We start from the raw sequence: 17611 nt of genomic DNA, 5'->3' as shown, positions 1-17611 counted from the left end.
CCGCGCACCCAGCTCACGATATGTATCCATAAGCTGTGTGCGCGTCCGTTCGGCCTCCGCACGCATCGCGACCTCGGCCCCCTTCACGCGGCTCTCCAGGGCGGTGAGCCGCTCCTGCAGATGTTCGGCGAGCTCCTTGGCAAGATTGCCTTCCGCCCGCGCCAGTTTGGCCTCCGCCTGCGCAGCCTGCTCCTTGGCGATGGCCTCGTTGGCCTCCCTCCTCTCCCCTGCCAGTTGGCGCCGGAGGTCAGCCTTCTCCCTCTCCAGTGCGGCCACCTTGTCCGTCAGTTTACGGCACTTGCTGTCGGAGGCCGATTTTTCACGGAAAGCGTCAGCATGTTGCGTCCAAAGTCTCTGGACTTCGGCAGACACAGCTGCCGTGAGGGCCCCCGATGCAGTACGACTGGCGAAGTCGGCCACCTGCAGAGCGCACGTAAGGCCGTTGCCCAAAAAAAAGAGAGGGAGAGAGTATAGCTCAGCGGACCTGACTCAGCGCCTCCGTCACCTCCTTCAGCCGGCGGGTCGCTGCGCCCGCCTCGTCCCTGACAACCGCGAGGGCCGACACCTCGCCTCCGGCGCCAAGGGCCTCGCCCCTCGCCTTCGGCATTATGGCAGCCGTCGCGATCGCCGCGGCAGGCGCAACTATAGCAAGCTGGCCCTCGTCCGACCCTGCAACGCATCAATGAATTAAAAAAAAAGCCAACGACTTACCACCAAGATAGTCGTCCACATTAATATCGGTGCCGAAGTCGGCAACACGTTTGCCCGACAACGGCAACGCTCGGGCCGCCTTCGAAGCCTCCGCCACTCCGCTGGCCGGCGGCACCACCTTCGTCGATTTGGAGCCTCCGGCGCCCGCCGTTGCCTGCGGCGCCTTGCTAGGTGCAGAGGCGCCCGACTTCGCCGCCAGCGGCGGCTTGCCTCCGCCGGAGGCCGCAGCCTTCGTAGCCCCCCGCTGCCTCTTCGGCCTAGCTTCATGCAGCCTGACAGCCGCCTGGCGTTTTTGCGCCGCCCCTTGGCGATCCTTGTCCATCACTGCCGACACAACAGCAGCGATATTCCGCCCATAAGGAAAAACTCTCCATTGACGAACCATGCGAGATGTAAAACAGTCCTCGTCAACCGCGCAGGGGATAGGAACATTCCTAGGCCAGCAACCCCCGGTAACCCTCAGCATCCGAGCCGAAGACTCCCGGAGCTCGGGCGAAGACATCCTTTCCCCCGGGGCCGCGCACGTCCTCATCAACTCTCTAGCAAAACTATCAGACACCCCAAGTCCTCCCATCGTAGTACCTAATTTTCTCTTTTTTGAGGAAGGGGCGGCCGTCGGCGCAGGGTCGTCTCCAGTCTCCACCACCGGCTTCTTTCCACGGCGGTCCGCTTCGTCTTGACCAGGATAGCCATCGTACGGCAATTGATTTAATTCGAAAACCCTGTTCAAACGGTCATTTGACCCGCGGATATCAAAGTTGCGTTGGCCTTCCGTCCTCGGCACGTAACGTCCCATGAGCCGCACCGCCCCATCCTCCGCATCACGCACAAAGGCGGCCGGGTCGCGGTTTCGTAGATTCAGTGCGAAGGCAGGACTTCGCACCACCCTTCCTCCGTGAAAAGGCATCTGGCGAGGGCACACTTCGCCCAACGCCCAGCCATGCGCCAAGGGCCACACCCCGTACGCCACGAACTCTTCAACTAAATCACGCCCACTGCTCTGACCGGCGGCGCACCGAAGGGCCCCTTCGTCCGCATCCTCCTCTGCCACTTCAAAGGGCGGATACGCTGAGTAATAATGAGAGCACATCTCGGACACGGGGAGTCCCTCATGGCCTTCGACGGTACCCTCAGCAACGTAAAACCAAAATTCATTCCAGTTGCCCTACTTGTTGCGGGCGCATGGAACCAACTCCACTACTTGCATTGTGGTCTTGCCGGTCTTCGGCGTGAACGTGCATGACCCAAACTGAGCAACTTCGTCCCCAATCATCCTCTTCTGCCAGTGCAAACAATAATACTTCGCAAAAACTTCAACCGATGGCTGTCCGCCGTACGAAGTCGTCGCCCAGACATACTTCGACAGCGCCACCACGGCATTCGGTGTCAGCTGATGTATTTGAACGTTGAACCTACGCAGGACTTCGCCAACAAACCGGTGCGCAGGCAAGCGGAGACCGGCGGCGAAGAACGCCTCGAAAACGACCAACTCACCCTCCGGCTCGGGGACTTCCTCCGTCCCCGGAGCACGAGCAACTCCGCCGCCAAAGTAACCCAACCGCTGCATATCTTGAACGCGGGCTGACGTCATCCGCGACACGCCAAAATCAACAGAGTCGCCGGCGCGCAACTCCTCCACCATCAAACTACTCAGCGTCTCCTCAGACGAGGCGGCGGCCGGCGGCGTAGCGGCAGCGGAAGAAGAATGGGACGGCATCGCTATGTACCGTCGGCGGCGGCGGGCGGTCTGCTTCACTCGAGCCAGATCTCCGGCGAACAAGAGCACGGCGGGCAGACGAGCAGCAAGACGGCGGGCGGCTAGGGTTTTCACAGAGCGTGGAAGGCAAAGTTCAAAAAGCGCCGACCCCCGCCCCCTTTTATAGGCAGGGCGCGGCTCTTTGGGAAACCCGTAATCCGACAGGGCGCGGCGCTTTGGGAAACCCGCAATCCAACAGTATGCCGTCCATCAACGGTCACATCAAAAACCCCCGCGGAACCACTTCGAGCGAGGGCAGCGTCTCTGCCATCTAGCGACGTCTTCGGCACCAGGTGACTTTGTCGAACTGGTCCCTCAGAGGGCAAATGTTGGGGCGAAGGCAAAGGCGCCACCCCTCGCTCGAAGTCTTCGCTGATAACTGTTGGTCAGACAGGGACAGAGCAGGCAGGGACACCCTTCGCTTGATCGGCACCAGACGAAGACCGGCGACGAAGTCATCCCACAGTGCGGCCTCGTCCAGCTCAGAGGCCCACGTGCGTTCCAACCCATTGTAACAGGCCCTGCGTGGCCACCGCGAGTTACGGGTCTGATCTGTAAAGGCATCCCTGTAATTACAGTCTGTAACCCCACTTTATGGGAATATTCTGGGGATAACCTAGGTAGCTGAGGGCACATGCGTCCTTAGCACAAGGCGCTGGGCGCTCAAGTACCTATAAATACCCCTGTACAGTGCCCGGGGGAGGCCAGATCAACAGAGCTATTGCCTCCTAGCACGTAACCCTGTTGTCACCACTGTTCACCCTTGTTGGCCTCCTTGCGATTGAGAGCAAGTTCCAACAACACGATGCATAAGGGAGCGCGAAGACATGGTCGCCTTCCGAAGGGGGTCACCCTCCTTTTAAAGGCAACTCTCCCTACTTGCGCCCCCAGCCGTCACGGGCCGAGTCTTCTCCAACACGCTCCAAGGCCCTCCCCTGCGGCGCGGGGGCTGGGTCCCACGTGTCATGCAAGCCGGCTCAGAGCAGAAGAAGCCAAACCGCCGCGCGCGGTGCACACGACCGCCCAGCGGTTACAAGTGACCCTCCACTTTTGCCCAGACCAACGGGCGAAAGAGGCGGGCAGTCATGCAGGCGGCATGCAACCGCGCCAAGTGGACGCGCTTCTCCGACTCGCGACACGCCCAGCATGGAGGCCCAGGCCCACGCGTCACGCAACCGGCGCGCCGGATGCTGCATGCAAGCAACTGCACCGCCACTTGCGCCACCACCGCGCCTCCTCGATTGCGGAACCAATACCGCGACTCGAGGCGACCCAGCACACGACCCAGCAGCGCCAGCCTGACGCGGCGGTCAATGCGGCCAAAAGTGGGCCGGCAGTAATGACGGTGGCAGGCGGGCGGGAGCAGCGGTCACGTCGTCAGCCAAGCTCACGTCCCATCCGGGGGCAGCAAGAGAACCCCCTCTCACGGCGTGAAGACAACGCGCCCGTGATCCGTTCCTCGAACGGCTCGCGCACGCGCAACGGCCGCCCCGAGAACCACTCGCCCCGTCACATTAACTCCGCGGCGGGACAGGCGGCGCTTCTGGCAGGAGCAGCGGGCGACGCGTCGCCTTCGCCGTAATAACCGCGCCAAAAAAGGTACGTCGCGTCATTCGATTTCGTATCCTTTTCCTTTTCTCCTCTTTCTCTATCTCTTGCAGCAGGGACCGGGAAAGGGGGATACCCCGAAAAGGATCCTTCCCCGTGAAGGAACCAGGCTCCGAGCCTCCTTACTGATCAGAGGTTCGAAGGCTGGCCCCCCGAAGGGTTCAACAGCCGCCTCAGATCGCGTGGGCCCTACACCCACTACTGGTCAAAGGTTCGAAGGCCGGCCCCCCGAAGGGTTCCACGGCCGCCTCAGGATACTCGGGCTCCGCGCCCATTACTGATCAGGGGTTCGAAGGATGGCCCCCGAAGGGTTCACAGCCGCCTCAGACGCCGAGCGAGGGATGACCATGGGTATGTTCGATACATAACCAAGGCTCGGGTTGCGCTCCCGAGGTACCCTAGGACATTTCCGAGACCGGCGGGAGCGATCTTGTAACGGAATCCCATCAGAGGGAGGCATCGAGCCCTCGGACCCCGTCGCCAGGGGACCGGGTCCGGCAGATCACCCGCAGGTACTTTTGGGCATGCCTCTGGGCCCCTAGCCGACCCCTAACGAACGGGGCACGGACGTCCACTCGGATTACCCGCTTGCAGCTCACCGGAGACACCATGTTCGGCGCCCATCGAGGGCAACATGGCGCTTCCCCCCTCCTCCTTGCGAAAAGGCGACGCAGGGGCGTATGTAAAAAAACCGAGTCTGTCCCTGATCGCCCTCTCGCCCTGTGCAGAGGCTCGGGGGCTGCTCTCGCAAACCCGGCTTCGGCCGAACCGTTGACAGCGTCAACATACCAGCCCGAGAACTTGGGCCCCAACCGTACACCCGGGCTACGGCCAGTTCGCATGAGGGAACAACCAGACCAGCCGAAGCATTACGCAAGGCATTAAGACCTCGAAGGAGTGAAACCACTCCTCCGAGGCCTCGGGGGCTACACCCGGCGGGTGCGCTCGCGCGCACCCACCGGAACAAAATGCAACCGAGAAAGGCTGGTCCCCTTGCAAAAAAGTGCGACGAAAGCCTCTAAGCGAGTGCTAACACTCCCTTCGAGGCTTGGGGGCTACTGTCGGGGACCATAATTAGGGGTACCCTCAAGACTCCTAATTCTCAGCTGGTAACCCCCATCAGCATAAAGCTGCAAAGGCCTGATGGGTGCGATTAAGTCAGGGATCAGTCCATTCGAGTGACTCGATCATGCCTCGCCCGAGCCTAGCCTCGGACAAGGGCAGCCGACCCCGGAGGATTTCCGTCTCGCCCGAGGTCCCCCTCCAACGGCGGACATATCTCCGGCTCGCCCGAGGCCGTACCTTCGCTAAGAAGCAACCATGACTAAATCGCCGCACCGACCGACCAAATCGCAAGAGCATTTAACACAAAGGTGGCCTGACACCTTTATCCTGACGCACGCCAGCAGAGCCGAAGTGATCGCCGTCACTTCACCGCTCCACTGACTGGCCTCACAGAAGGACAGCGCCGCCTGCGCCACTCCGACTGCAGTGCCACTTGACAGAGTGAGACTAACAGGCAGTCAGGCCCTGCCAAAGGCACCATAGGAAGCTCCGCTTCGCCCGACCCAGGGCTCGGACTCGGGCTAGGTCCCGGAAGACGGCGAACTCCGCCCGACCCAGGGCTCGGACTCGGGCTAGGTCCCGGAAGACGGCGAACTCCGCTCCGCCCGACCCAGGGCTCGGACTCGGGCTCAGCCCCGGAAGACGGCGAACTCCGCTCCGCCCGACCCAGGGCTCGGACTCGGGCTAAGTCCCGGAAGACGGCGAACTCCGCTCCGCCCGACCAGAGCTCGGACTCGGGCTAAGTCCCGGAAGACGGCGAACTCCGCTCCGCCCGACCCTAGGGCTCGGACTCGGGCTCAGCCCCAGAAGACGACGAACTCCGCTCCGCCCGACCCCAGGGCTCGGACTCGAGCTCAGCCCCGGAAGACGGCGAACTCCGCTCCGCCCGACCCAGGGCTCGGACTCGGGCTAAGTATCGGAAGACGGCGAACTCCGCTCCGCCCGACCCAGGGCTCGGACTCGGGCTAAGTCCCGGAAGACGGCGAACTCCGCTCCGCCCGACCCTAGGGCTCGGACTCGGGCTCAGCCCCAGAAGACGACGAACTCCGCTCCGCCCGACCCCAGGGCTCGGACTCGGGCTCAGCCCCAGAAGACGACGAACTTCGCTTCGCCCGACCCCAGGGCTCGGACTCCGCCCTGGCCTCTGCCGAACGACCTCCGCCTCGCCCGACCCAGGGGCTCGGACTCGGCCTCGGCCATGGAAGACAGACTCGACCTCGGCTTCGGAGGAGCCTCCACATCGCCCAACCTAGGGCGCAGGCCAGCCACGTCAACAGGAAGCGCCATCATCACCCTACCCCGAGCTGACTCGGGCCGCAGAGAACAAGACCGGTGTCCCATCTGGCTAGCTCCGCCAGATAGGCAATGATGGCGCCCCGCATGCTCTGTGACGACGGCGGCTCTCAGCTCTCTTACGGAAGCAGGAGGACGTCAGCAAGGACTCAACCGCTCCGACAGCTGTCCCTCCGCCAGGCTCCATCGCTCCTCCGACGGCCACGACATCACACCAGCTGGGTGCCAAAATCTCTCCGGCTGCCACATCGGCATGTACTTAGGGCGCTAGCTCTCCCCCGCTAGACACGTAGCACTCTGCTACACCCCCCGTTGTACACCTGGATCCTCTCCTTACGCCTATAAAAGGAAGGACCAGGGCCCTCTTAGAGAGGGTTGGCCGCACGGGGACGAGGACGAGACAGGCGCTCTCTTGGGGCCGCTCGCTTCCCTCTCCCGCGTGGACGCTTGTAACCCCCTACTGCAAGCGCTCCCGACCTGGGCGCGGGACGAACACGAAGGCCGCGGGATTCCCACCTCTCTCACGCCGGTCTCCGGCCGCCTCGCTCCTTCCCCCTTCGCGCTCGCCCTCGCGCTCGACCCATCTGGGCTAGCCAGATTATAAATAATTACAAATTTAATAGATTATAAATAATTACGGGAAGTGGGATAAATGTCAAAATAATTCATAAAAAATACCATCTACAGCCACTCGACATATTTAATAGATTATAAATAATTACAAATTCATGTAATGGCACATATGAAAAAGATTTATTGTCTTTTAATGTTGGTGGGCCGACGGAACGTGCTGGTTGGCGCGAGCATCGCCCGCGTTCGTGCCGTCGTTGGCGCGTCCATCTTGGCAGGAAGCAGTGAGCGGCAGCAAGTTTATCGGTGAAAGTATATATTCATTTCCCTTGGGCCGAACTTAACCAACTGCATTTTCCATTAAGAAGTGAACGATCCCCCGGCGCCGGCCGACTGCTAATTAAAACCTGCCGACCGCGTCCGACGAGGGGCACAGGGCAGCGCCAGTATTTCGTCGGACGGCGCGGCACGAGCAGAGGAGGAGCAGCCACACAGCGCCACCGTCAAAGGCCGGACCGGGACGGTGGGGCAGCGGGGGCGGCATAAAAAAAAGCTGCCGCCACGGCCCGCGAGGTCCTTTTTGGCTTGTGATCTATGAACCGGCGCGAGCTGTTTGTTACGTAGCTCATCGCGCAACTTGGCCAAGATGCTGTGGACGTGATGCAATGGTCGGCGCTCATCAGGCTCAGCAGAAGGCCCATCCAACTAGTATCTCTGAAGTAAACGCCTGTGTGGTATACTATTGGCGACACGAAATGTCAAAAATGCAAGTTAGCTGACGCGCATACGCTTTTTTAGCCGGAGACGGGAGAGGTCCGCCGACTTCTGACTAAACTAGGTTGAAATTCAGAGGTCACGATTGCGTTCCATTGTTGACTGCAATAGGAGTACTGATTAAAGAAATTTCACGTGCAAGTTCTACGGCTGCAAAGAGCTGGATGCGCGCGTATTGGAAGGAGAACCACCGAAGGAGCGAGCGAGTAGCCAGTAATCCAGTATAAGCGTTCTGGTGGTGCACATGCTGATGGGCGTGCGTGGGCCTTCCACAAGTCAAAGCACGGACGATACAGTGCGTGCGTGCGTGCTACAACCATGAGATTTTTTTTTTTAATTACATGGACAGGAGGCCTGGCCAGACGACCGTGGCCTGTACATTTTGCCGCCAATGCCAATGATATCACATCTCGCACGTTCGCACGCCTAGAAACCTGGAGCAGCAGCACGGCATGGCGATCAGTCACATGCGGTTCCTTTCCTCGCTCGCTCACCCCAGGGCCCAGGCCCAGATGGATGGCCGATGGCGGCGAGCGAAAAGGCCCCGTCCACGCAGAAAACCACCCGACAATTCCACAGCTTTCTCCGGAGCCACCAAACCAAATGGTAGCTGACGCGGTGCCGGTGCAGGTCACGTACGGCAGAAAAAAAATCCAACTTATGGCTCTGGATGGCCCGCCGCCGTCTGTGCCGGACCAAGAGCTGTGACGGGCTGAATGCGACCACGCCATGGCCGGGCGATATTTATCGTAGCTCACACACACACACACACGTTCAAGTTAGCTAGCTAGTGCCAAACCACCTTCGTGTTTTATTTATACTGGCAAGTCGATCGTGTTTTAAGAGCAAATGATGATATGCCTCGGCGTCAGCAGATATACAATGGCGTCTGCGTCTCCACCCCTCGCCAGATTAGTTAGACGTAGCTGTCCTAATTAGCTCATCATCATCGTTCTAAATTCCAAGGGCCCCTCTCCCTCTCCATCCATCAACGCCACTACCTTCTCTCTAGCTCGCCTCAGAATAACATTCTGATGATGGATCCATCCATCTCACGGGGACGGCTTCAGCGCTAGCTAGCATACATATGACGTTCCAAAGAGAGCACACACACGCCATGGGCGAAACAGTACTGCTTCTTCTAAAGGCCCGGGTGGTTGCTGTTGATGCCGCTACTAGATGGTTCGAGAACATTAACTAAGTTTGGAAAGGCCTGGAGCGGCTAATGATGACCAGGTTGTTTATACTACTACTACTACTAGCCTCGTTGATCTCGTCATCAGCAGAAAAAATAAACGGGCAACTGCCAACTGGCCGTAAGAGATTTTCAGGAGCGCCGCCCATGGAGAGGTTGTTTGACCTGCAACATGCATGTGTTGGATATACGCCCACTTGGAGGAGAACCCAAGAAAAGATCTGGCCGAGGTCGCGCTCGCGCTTGCTATAGCTTACCCAAATAAAATAAGATGGCAAGCGGTGGAAACTTGAGAGAGCTCGTCCGGATAAAATCGTAATTCGGCGCTACAAGGCGTTCTAAAACTTGGCGCGCCCGTAGATGTATGCCAAGTTTGAAACATACACTTCTGAATGAGTTTGAAACATGCATACTGCCTATACATATAACTGAAAAACAGCGCTATACTGAATTAGTATGAAAATAAGACTAGCAAAATAGGAGTACCTTATTGGATGCATTCTAACTAATAAAGCAACCTTAATTAAACTTGACCTTGACAAACTGCACCAAAATTGGGTGCCCAACGAAAACCACTTTATTCCAGGCGGGCTTCTCATGTTTTGCTTCTCTCTTTTACAAGCTGAATTCGTCAAAGCCACACAGAAAAACCCTCGGCGCTGCTATCATTAATTAATATAGCTAGGTGTAGCTTCTTTTACCGTACCGGTTCCATAGTTTTTAACTTAGCTTTTCTGCAGCAGGAATATTTCGTTGCAAGTTTTCCCCACTTTTCAACTTGGTCGGCGCCTTAACAAATCTTCAACCGCCTATCCTCGAATAAAAGAAGAGATATTCACCTTATCGTGAGCCCACATGGTTTCCACGATGCTCACGGTAGATCGCGATCGTCTCTTCCCCGCTGGGGGAACAGCCACCCAAAAGGATCATCACCACATCACTTTCTCTAAAGAATTCTAGCTTTTTTTTTATCGAAATCCCATCAGCAAGCAGGTGTAAAGGTGATGCTTGGGCTTCGGCTAGTGGTAAAGAACAGATCATTTACCTGTCTGTTGACATGTACATGTAATTGTCTTACAAAATATTTTTTTGTATTGTAGACTCTACTAATATTAGAGTAAAGTTTGAATATAGAGATGGAGATAGGTAAGCTGTTGGATAGAGATAGAACCTAAGAGCATCTTCAAGAGACTCTTTATTTTTTACTCTCTAATTGACTCTTTATTTGTCTTTCTATAAAGATTAAACTATATATATAACATCTCATTCCAACAGACTCTTCAAAATACAAGCTAACTTGGCTAGCAAGAGTTGCTAGCCAAATTTGGCTAGCTTGGAAGTCAATTTAGAGAGCCGGATAGCTCGACAAGTTAAATGACTAACCTGTTGGAAAACAATTTTGCTATTAAGTAGCTAAAATTTAGCTTGACAAGCTATTTAGCTAGTCTTTTGGAGATGCTCTAAAAGCATGTTATGTTTACTATACAATTTCCCTTTCCGGTAAGAACTAAAGCGTTCACACCTTTAATTTAACCTAACGATGGGGGTACCTGCATTCATGTTTTTTTTCTCTTCTACCTACGCTTTCTCTATTCGAAATGTGAGGTTATGATATACTAGGAGCTACACCATGGTATAGATGAGTTTTGTTTTGTAACAATTCTAATCTTATTCGGTTAGAATTCTTAGGTTCATATTATTCTCTCGTACACCGGGCTGTATAAGTAAAGACCTTTTCTGTACTTACCATACAATCAATAACTATCTAGAGTAGTCAAAGTTTAGACACTGATACTTCTCAGGATGATAACACATCGCCTCTATTTTTTCATGATAATCGGAGCCATCTTCACAAATTAATCTCATGGTGTTATCAAGCTCCACCACCAACCCCCTCTTCACCGTCCAAGCTTTAGAGAAGTTATTCAATGGCAACCAAGTGTTAGAATATAATATAAGTGAATTTCCCACATCTTCCTATCAGCTTAAGCTTTTAGGTTGTGTTGGTTAGTGCATGTAACTTAATATGGTATCAGAGCCAGAGTCTCGAGTTCCAGTCCTGGTTAGCACAATTAAATAAAATAATTGTTGCTCGCTCGTATATTCCACGTTAGAGACCCAAAAGAGGCTCGACGTGAGGGAGAGTGTTAGAATATAATATAAGTGAATTGTCCATATCTTCATATTAGCTTAAGCTTTTAGGTTGTATTGGTTGGTGCATGCAACTTAATATCAAGTACTATTATAGCATGCTCACTACCATCTATGTGGTGCACGCTTTAAAGGATACATCACCAGCAAAACCGATGCATATGACACCGAGCTGATCGAGAAGACATCACATTATTTTATAGAACATGTAAAAGACTAGCGTATAGTCTATGCTAACACTACGATTCTAGAGAGGGGTTGATGGCGGTGGCGCCGCCTCAAGGGGAGGGGTTGATGGCGACAGACCGACAGTGGGAAGGGATGATGAATGATTCAAATAATATTGTCCATTGACTTTGATTAAGGGAGATGTGGTTATCCAACGATTTGAATTGTTGGTTTTGACAGTGTGTTAAGTTTGGATGCATTTTGTTTGGTGGATTTAGTAGATGCTATGGGTGTGGGGTGATTTGTTTGGGTGAGTTTTGCAAAGTTTAAAGTGGTGGATTATATAGTGATATAGAATATGTAAAGGTGCTAAAAAACTCTGCAAGTTGATGTGGACACATAATTGATGATAAAAACATGACATAAAAGTTTTAGAAGATTTTGCAGTTTTTTAGTGTCAAAGTGTTCATAAATGAAAAATATCTCAACTAAGTTTCATAAACATGCAACTACAACTCTCCACTCCACACTATATACATTAATTTCATCATTATTTTCATTTACGTTTTGGTGCACACATCCATATAGGGTATCCATTTAATTTGAATGATAGATTGAAATTTCTTGGCAAATTTACTATTTTATATCACTTGAATGTATTACTAGATACTTATTTATAGAAACTGTAAAATAATATGTAGATATGGTAAAAAAAACTAAAATTTGACATATATAGACACGTATCTTGATGATAAAAGCATGACATAAAAGTCTAAAAAGATTTTGTAAGTTTGAAGTATAGCATATGTTTGTAAGCTTAACATATATTCTTATTATTAAATAACATATATAATAATGAATATGCTCATAAGGCATCTATGTACTGTATTCATACTTTGCTTATAATATGATTTTTGTACCAACTATAAATTCATTAATAAAACAAAGTGATACTCGTTACGACATTATGTTCTAAATCAAGTAAGTACCTGAATGTGTTTTGAATTCAAACTATCTATTTTGTATTTCTATATTTATAATGTCTATATTCATATTCAAATTAAAATATGTTAAATAGTAATACCTCGATTCGTTTCTATGTATCCGATTAGAATTCATCTCTAGTTATGCGAAAACAGTACGTAGCAGCTCAACTTCGCCATGGCCATTCGTGCACGGTGCATCGGATCTGATCATCACGAACTCCAGCGCCTTTGCATTGCTTTTGGCGGTGATGTGCTACAGCCTTCGTTCAGATAAAGTGGGCAGACACTCTTTTGGCACGAGTCTTTGAAGAAGAAAAGCTAGCAGAGCAAAATCCCGCGTGGCGCTTGCGCCAGGCGCCGGCCGGTGGACCCGGCAAAATGCCGGAGGAAAGCAAAGCGGCGGCGCTTTCTCCGCGTCCTTGCCAGGCGTTCAAAGCGCCGAAACCGACGGACGGCCCGATGCGGCCCAGCGGCACTGCCGGCATCCCCATCCGGTGGCTGGCGTCAGTTTGGCGGTTGCCGGCCTACGCCAGTCGGTCCCTGTCCTCCAGATTCGCGCTACAGTACAAACCTAATCGGGGCGTGAGATCTTTGTGGCATCGCACGTGCCACGCTCACTGCACCGTGGGACCGGCATCTGCGTCTGCTGTTCGTGGCCTACTGTCATAGTGTCATTCAACAGAAATGCTGCAGGTTTTGTGAAACATCAAAGCCCCCCCCCCCCCTCCACTAGCCCTGTAGTCCGTAACTTTGAGCGGTGCTTGTCGGCAATTTTTGTTTTGCAACCCCCCTCATTATTAATTATTGCTAATTTTTGTCGTTCACTATTTTATTAAGAACGTAGGAAGTTTTGTTTTCAAATCCGAAAACCACCCCTTGTCATGCGCTCGTTTGCTCGAGTCGGCGTGTTGGGGAACAATTCCTGGACCGCCTTGACGTGCTTTGGCATTCGACTAGAGGAGCTCGGCGTGGTTTGCTGCGGTTTTAGGGCATGTTTGGTTGGTTACCTCAGTTGTCACACTTTGCCTAACTTTTCTGTCTAAGTTTAGTTATTCAATTCGGACGACTAACCTTAGGTAAAGTGTGACACATTTAGCCACAAACTAAATATGCCTTTAATCCGGTTGCGACTCTCTATGGATTACAGTTGTGGAAGAGCTGCGGCTGCCAGCTAGCTGAACAAGCGATGTAGCAACAACTCAGATTTGTAACCGTAGCTTTATCAAAATCGGTAGCGAAACAACTTGAATGATACATATGTTATGAACACATTTTTTAAATAATTCTGATGGCACATAGTATTTAATATCATAAACCTCAATACCTTATTTTTATGAATCTGGTTGAACTTGAACATTTTTCTGACAAGTTATTATACTAAAATCGTAGTCTTTTAGGGTTTATATATATATATATGAAGTAAGCAAGAAAAATAAGGCTCAGGGCATACACATTGACCATCTCACCAATTCTGCTTCCTATAACATACCTGATTTGCGATCAGAAAAAAGCTCAAATCATTAAGATATATGGTTGCTTACAAATCAAATGGTTTCAATTACTAGAGCTAAAGCAACTTACAAAAAAGTAATGCATTTTTCAAAAAAAAACATCGGTTAAATTTCAAGTGTCTGATCTTTCATACTATTACATTAAACAATCAATTAGTATAATTAAAGGAACAACTCGCAAGAGACAAGTTCTAATCTTTTTTATATAGTCAAACAACGACAAGTTGTCTGAACAAAAACAAAAAAAAACGAGCACCTGCAATTAGGAGAGTGTAAAGGTTATGCATGAAATATTTTATTTTGACTAGTATTTTTTGTAATATTTGAATAAAATGGGAAAAACTATACCACTAAAAATGCATTTGAAGCCCAATATACTCATATGATTTTTCAAGCATCCGAACTTAATTAAGCAAAAAAAGAAAGTGTAACCAAAACTTAGAATTGTTGGCTTAAAGACAACATGAAACATTACTTAGGCTACTCACAATGAGGATTTCATGTCTCTGTTTCCAAAAATGCCACATCAGATCTATAATTGAATGAAATACCCTCTCTCGATAGAGAGTTTCATCTCACTATTTCATATGTCAACATACTTCTTAAATGCTGCATATAAATAACCAATATGATTTACTCAATTATATGAAGATGAAACAAAACACTCTCAGTGGAGGTTTCACACAGTTTCCAAGACATTGGAAACGAGTTAACATGATTTCATCCCCATGAAACTCTTCTTTCTTAAATGATGTGACATGTCATCCAAATAGCTGATGTGGCAGGCTAATTAATACATGAAACACCCTATGAAACCTCCATTATGAATAGCCTTAATTGCTTTTATTTTGAGAGTACTTGCTTCCTCGAAAAAGAGAGAGAAACATTATTATCCTTGATTATCTTTTCCCTTGACCGGTAGTAGGCTGGTAGCTAGTGTTCTTGAGAGCAATAATGCTCACAACTGGCCAAGAACAAAATACCATTCTCTCAAGGGGCATCACCAAAAGTATTTTTTTATTTATCCCAGGATATAGTTGACACGTGTAAATCTGCCATTAGGTAGCAAAGGAGGAAACGAGGGCGCAGCAGTTTGTGGTCAATTGTTGAATCACCTCCCAATTCCCCAAAACGTTAGACGGTGTGACACCTAACCCACGATCCACCTTTCTCTCTCTCGACCTTGTTCCCTCTCGCTATAAAGAGGAGCATGGCATGCCACAGAGCTGTAGCCCGGATCGGAGGTGGAGGGTGGGCTTTGTGCAGAGGCCATTCCCTCGCTCTCTATACTGGAGTAGATAGCAGCAGGAGGAAGATAACATCTCCTCAAAAATAGATATAGCTTCTTCCTCTTTGGTTCTCTTCGTTCTTTTCTTTCTTCTTCGATCTAAACACGCCTTCGATCCATCCTAGTATCCTTGCTGTTTTTTCTTCCCCAAGGATTTTGCTAGCTCTCCTGTTGCAGATTTCCTCTCAAACTAATACGAGTTCTCTCAGCTCCTAACCACCTGAATTCTTTTTAGGGAGCGCTTCCTTTTCCATTCAGCAATCAATATCGAAAACCTGTCTTTCTTGAGCAAAACAGCGCAAATACTACCTAATCAAGAAGCTTTTGTTCTATAGATCGACAAAAGCAAGATGGAAAACGTTCTCCTGGATCGATCATCTAGAAGCCTTGAGTTCCCGAAGCGATCCCTAATTGGTCGCGGCCGGCGGGGGCCAGCTGGCGCGAGGACGGCGGTGCCGCCGTTCGGCTCGTACAGCTCGTTCACGACGTGGCAATCACACAACCACCTGCACAAAGGTGGCGCATGGGCCTCCGCTCCCGCGCTTCCATACGCGAGGCCTCCGGTGATATACTCGTCGCCGTCTCTTCCTCTCCTGCCGTCCCACCAACCGCCGCTCCTGCCGCTCCCACCGACCGCTGCAAAGTACGCCACTTTCCCCGCCCTACCAGCAGCTCCGCCCCCGCCGGCGTCGGCGCCACGCGCCGGCAGGGCAGCAGCGGGAAGCACCACAGTATCAGTTTCGGCAGCAGTGCCGCCTGCAGCCCCTGCGCCGCCGCGCCAGAGGGACAGGAGGAGGAGGCCGGCAAGGCCGCCTCCGCCGACGATGGAGAGGTCCGCAGCGCAGAAGAAGAAGCCGCTGGAGCGCGCGACGCCTCTGCCGCCCGCGCCAGTGGTGACGGAGGCACTGGACGACCTCGAGCAGGAGGTGGCCAGGGACTTCGTTCAGGACCTGCTGCACGTGCTGGCGCCGCCGCCAAGCAGCCTGCCGCTGCCCAGCTTCTCCCTCGTCGTGAAAGCGTCCTCCCCTACCAAGGACACCAGAGTGGTGATGCCGGCCGCGCCGTCCTGCAACGTGGAGGCCGCCACCGCCGATGGCATCCGCGGCCTCCTCCGTCTGTAGGACAGCAGGGAGAAGGCCCATCTGCCAGTCTGTCGTGCTTGGTATTCCATAATATTTCCCCGCCAATATTATTTTTTTGGTTGGGAAAATTAAATGCGTAGAAAAATATTGCAAGAAAAGATGTGATGCTTGAGCTCTGGTCGGTCGAGTTGTCCGCAGCGTGACTGTGATGTTGGCGTTGGATGGATGCTACCTCTGGCGGTGCAAAAGCGAGAGGAAGACGACGATGTCAGCTAAGGTTAGTTTGTGCGAGACGTCGGTGTGGTAGATATCTAGGGTTTTACGTTAGTGTCTACTGCCGTACTCCACTAGTACTGCTTTTTCTTGATTGGGTGATGGGTTTTTTGAATTACCTTGTATCAAGATCACTGCATATATACGATGTAATGTATGCAAGTGCGTGTGACTTTACATATATATTATATATTTGAAACATTGTATTCTTGTTGGATTTAATCCGCATGTATGCATTACATGTGCGTCATGAAATCAGCATTGATTTCCTTGAGTACATATCCTATTTGGCAATGTTGGGGGTGGTGGAGTACAAGTACTTGGATTCAATAATCTCCTTCAAACAACTACTTGTGACCATTTTTCCTATCCAAGTTTCGCAACACACAATAATGATTTAATTATGTAGGTGGTAGCAGTAGCACTTGGACACATAATCGCAAAGTGCCGCAATTTTTTGGTCTAAAGAATCGGCGTTTGGGCTAGCTAGCATCGTCGTTCGTCAGGAACCAATTATTTATATATATATAGTATATATAAGTACCAAATAATCTCAATCTCAAGTAGTCAAACAGACTAGATCGATATACAAACAAAATAATAACCATATTGTGAAGTCTTATAATTCACTGGTAAACTATGTCACTGCAATACAACGAAACGTATAATTTATTGCTCGGTGCCTGTACAATTTCTATAGAGTTTAAATAAGTTGATTCAACCTTAAACCGAAAGTTTAAAGTTTATGCACTAAATTTTAAATTATTTCAACTCTTGTCTTGAGGTTCTAGCAATAGTGTTAAGAATTTGGGCTTGGTCCAAATAATAATTTCTATAAATCTCAAAGGCACACTCACACATGCACAGTATGGTAGCAACTTTAGTATCACCTTGTTACTTTAGGTGGAGTGGGACTAACTTAAATAGTTCAATTGTCTCCACCTGTTTGAAACCATTGAGGAGAGAAAAAGGAAGAACCCACACGCGTGCTCGTGAATGGTCCGACGATTTCTCGCTTTCGATCTTGCGGGTGCTATTTTGGTAAGCAATTATTCTCGTATTAATTGTGATTGATTGTCACGTTAGTGTTGTGATTACTCGGCTGATTACTTGTCTGTTTTGTCGCGTCGTGTGTACAAATAGAGGGCGAGACGTTGTCCTCAGTACTCCTTTTTCTCTT

General features: G+C 51.1%; 1 protein-coding gene across 1 annotated transcript; it reads left to right on the top strand.

Annotated features, from left to right (window-relative positions):
- Positions 1-15028: 15028 nt before the first annotated feature.
- On the top strand, positions 15029-16631 carry LOC100275469 (uncharacterized). Its single transcript, NM_001149534.2, has one exon. The coding sequence runs from the start codon at positions 15427-15429 to the stop codon at positions 16195-16197; it is 771 nt and encodes a 256-aa protein (NP_001143006.2). The 5' UTR covers positions 15029-15426; the 3' UTR covers positions 16198-16631.
- Positions 16632-17611: the final 980 nt, after the last annotated feature.

Source organism: Zea mays, chromosome 1, assembly GCF_902167145.1.
Source record: "Zea mays cultivar B73 chromosome 1, Zm-B73-REFERENCE-NAM-5.0, whole genome shotgun sequence".
Lineage (NCBI taxonomy): Eukaryota > Viridiplantae > Streptophyta > Magnoliopsida > Poales > Poaceae > Zea > Zea mays.
This window is presented reverse-complemented; position numbering and strand designations above follow the sequence as displayed.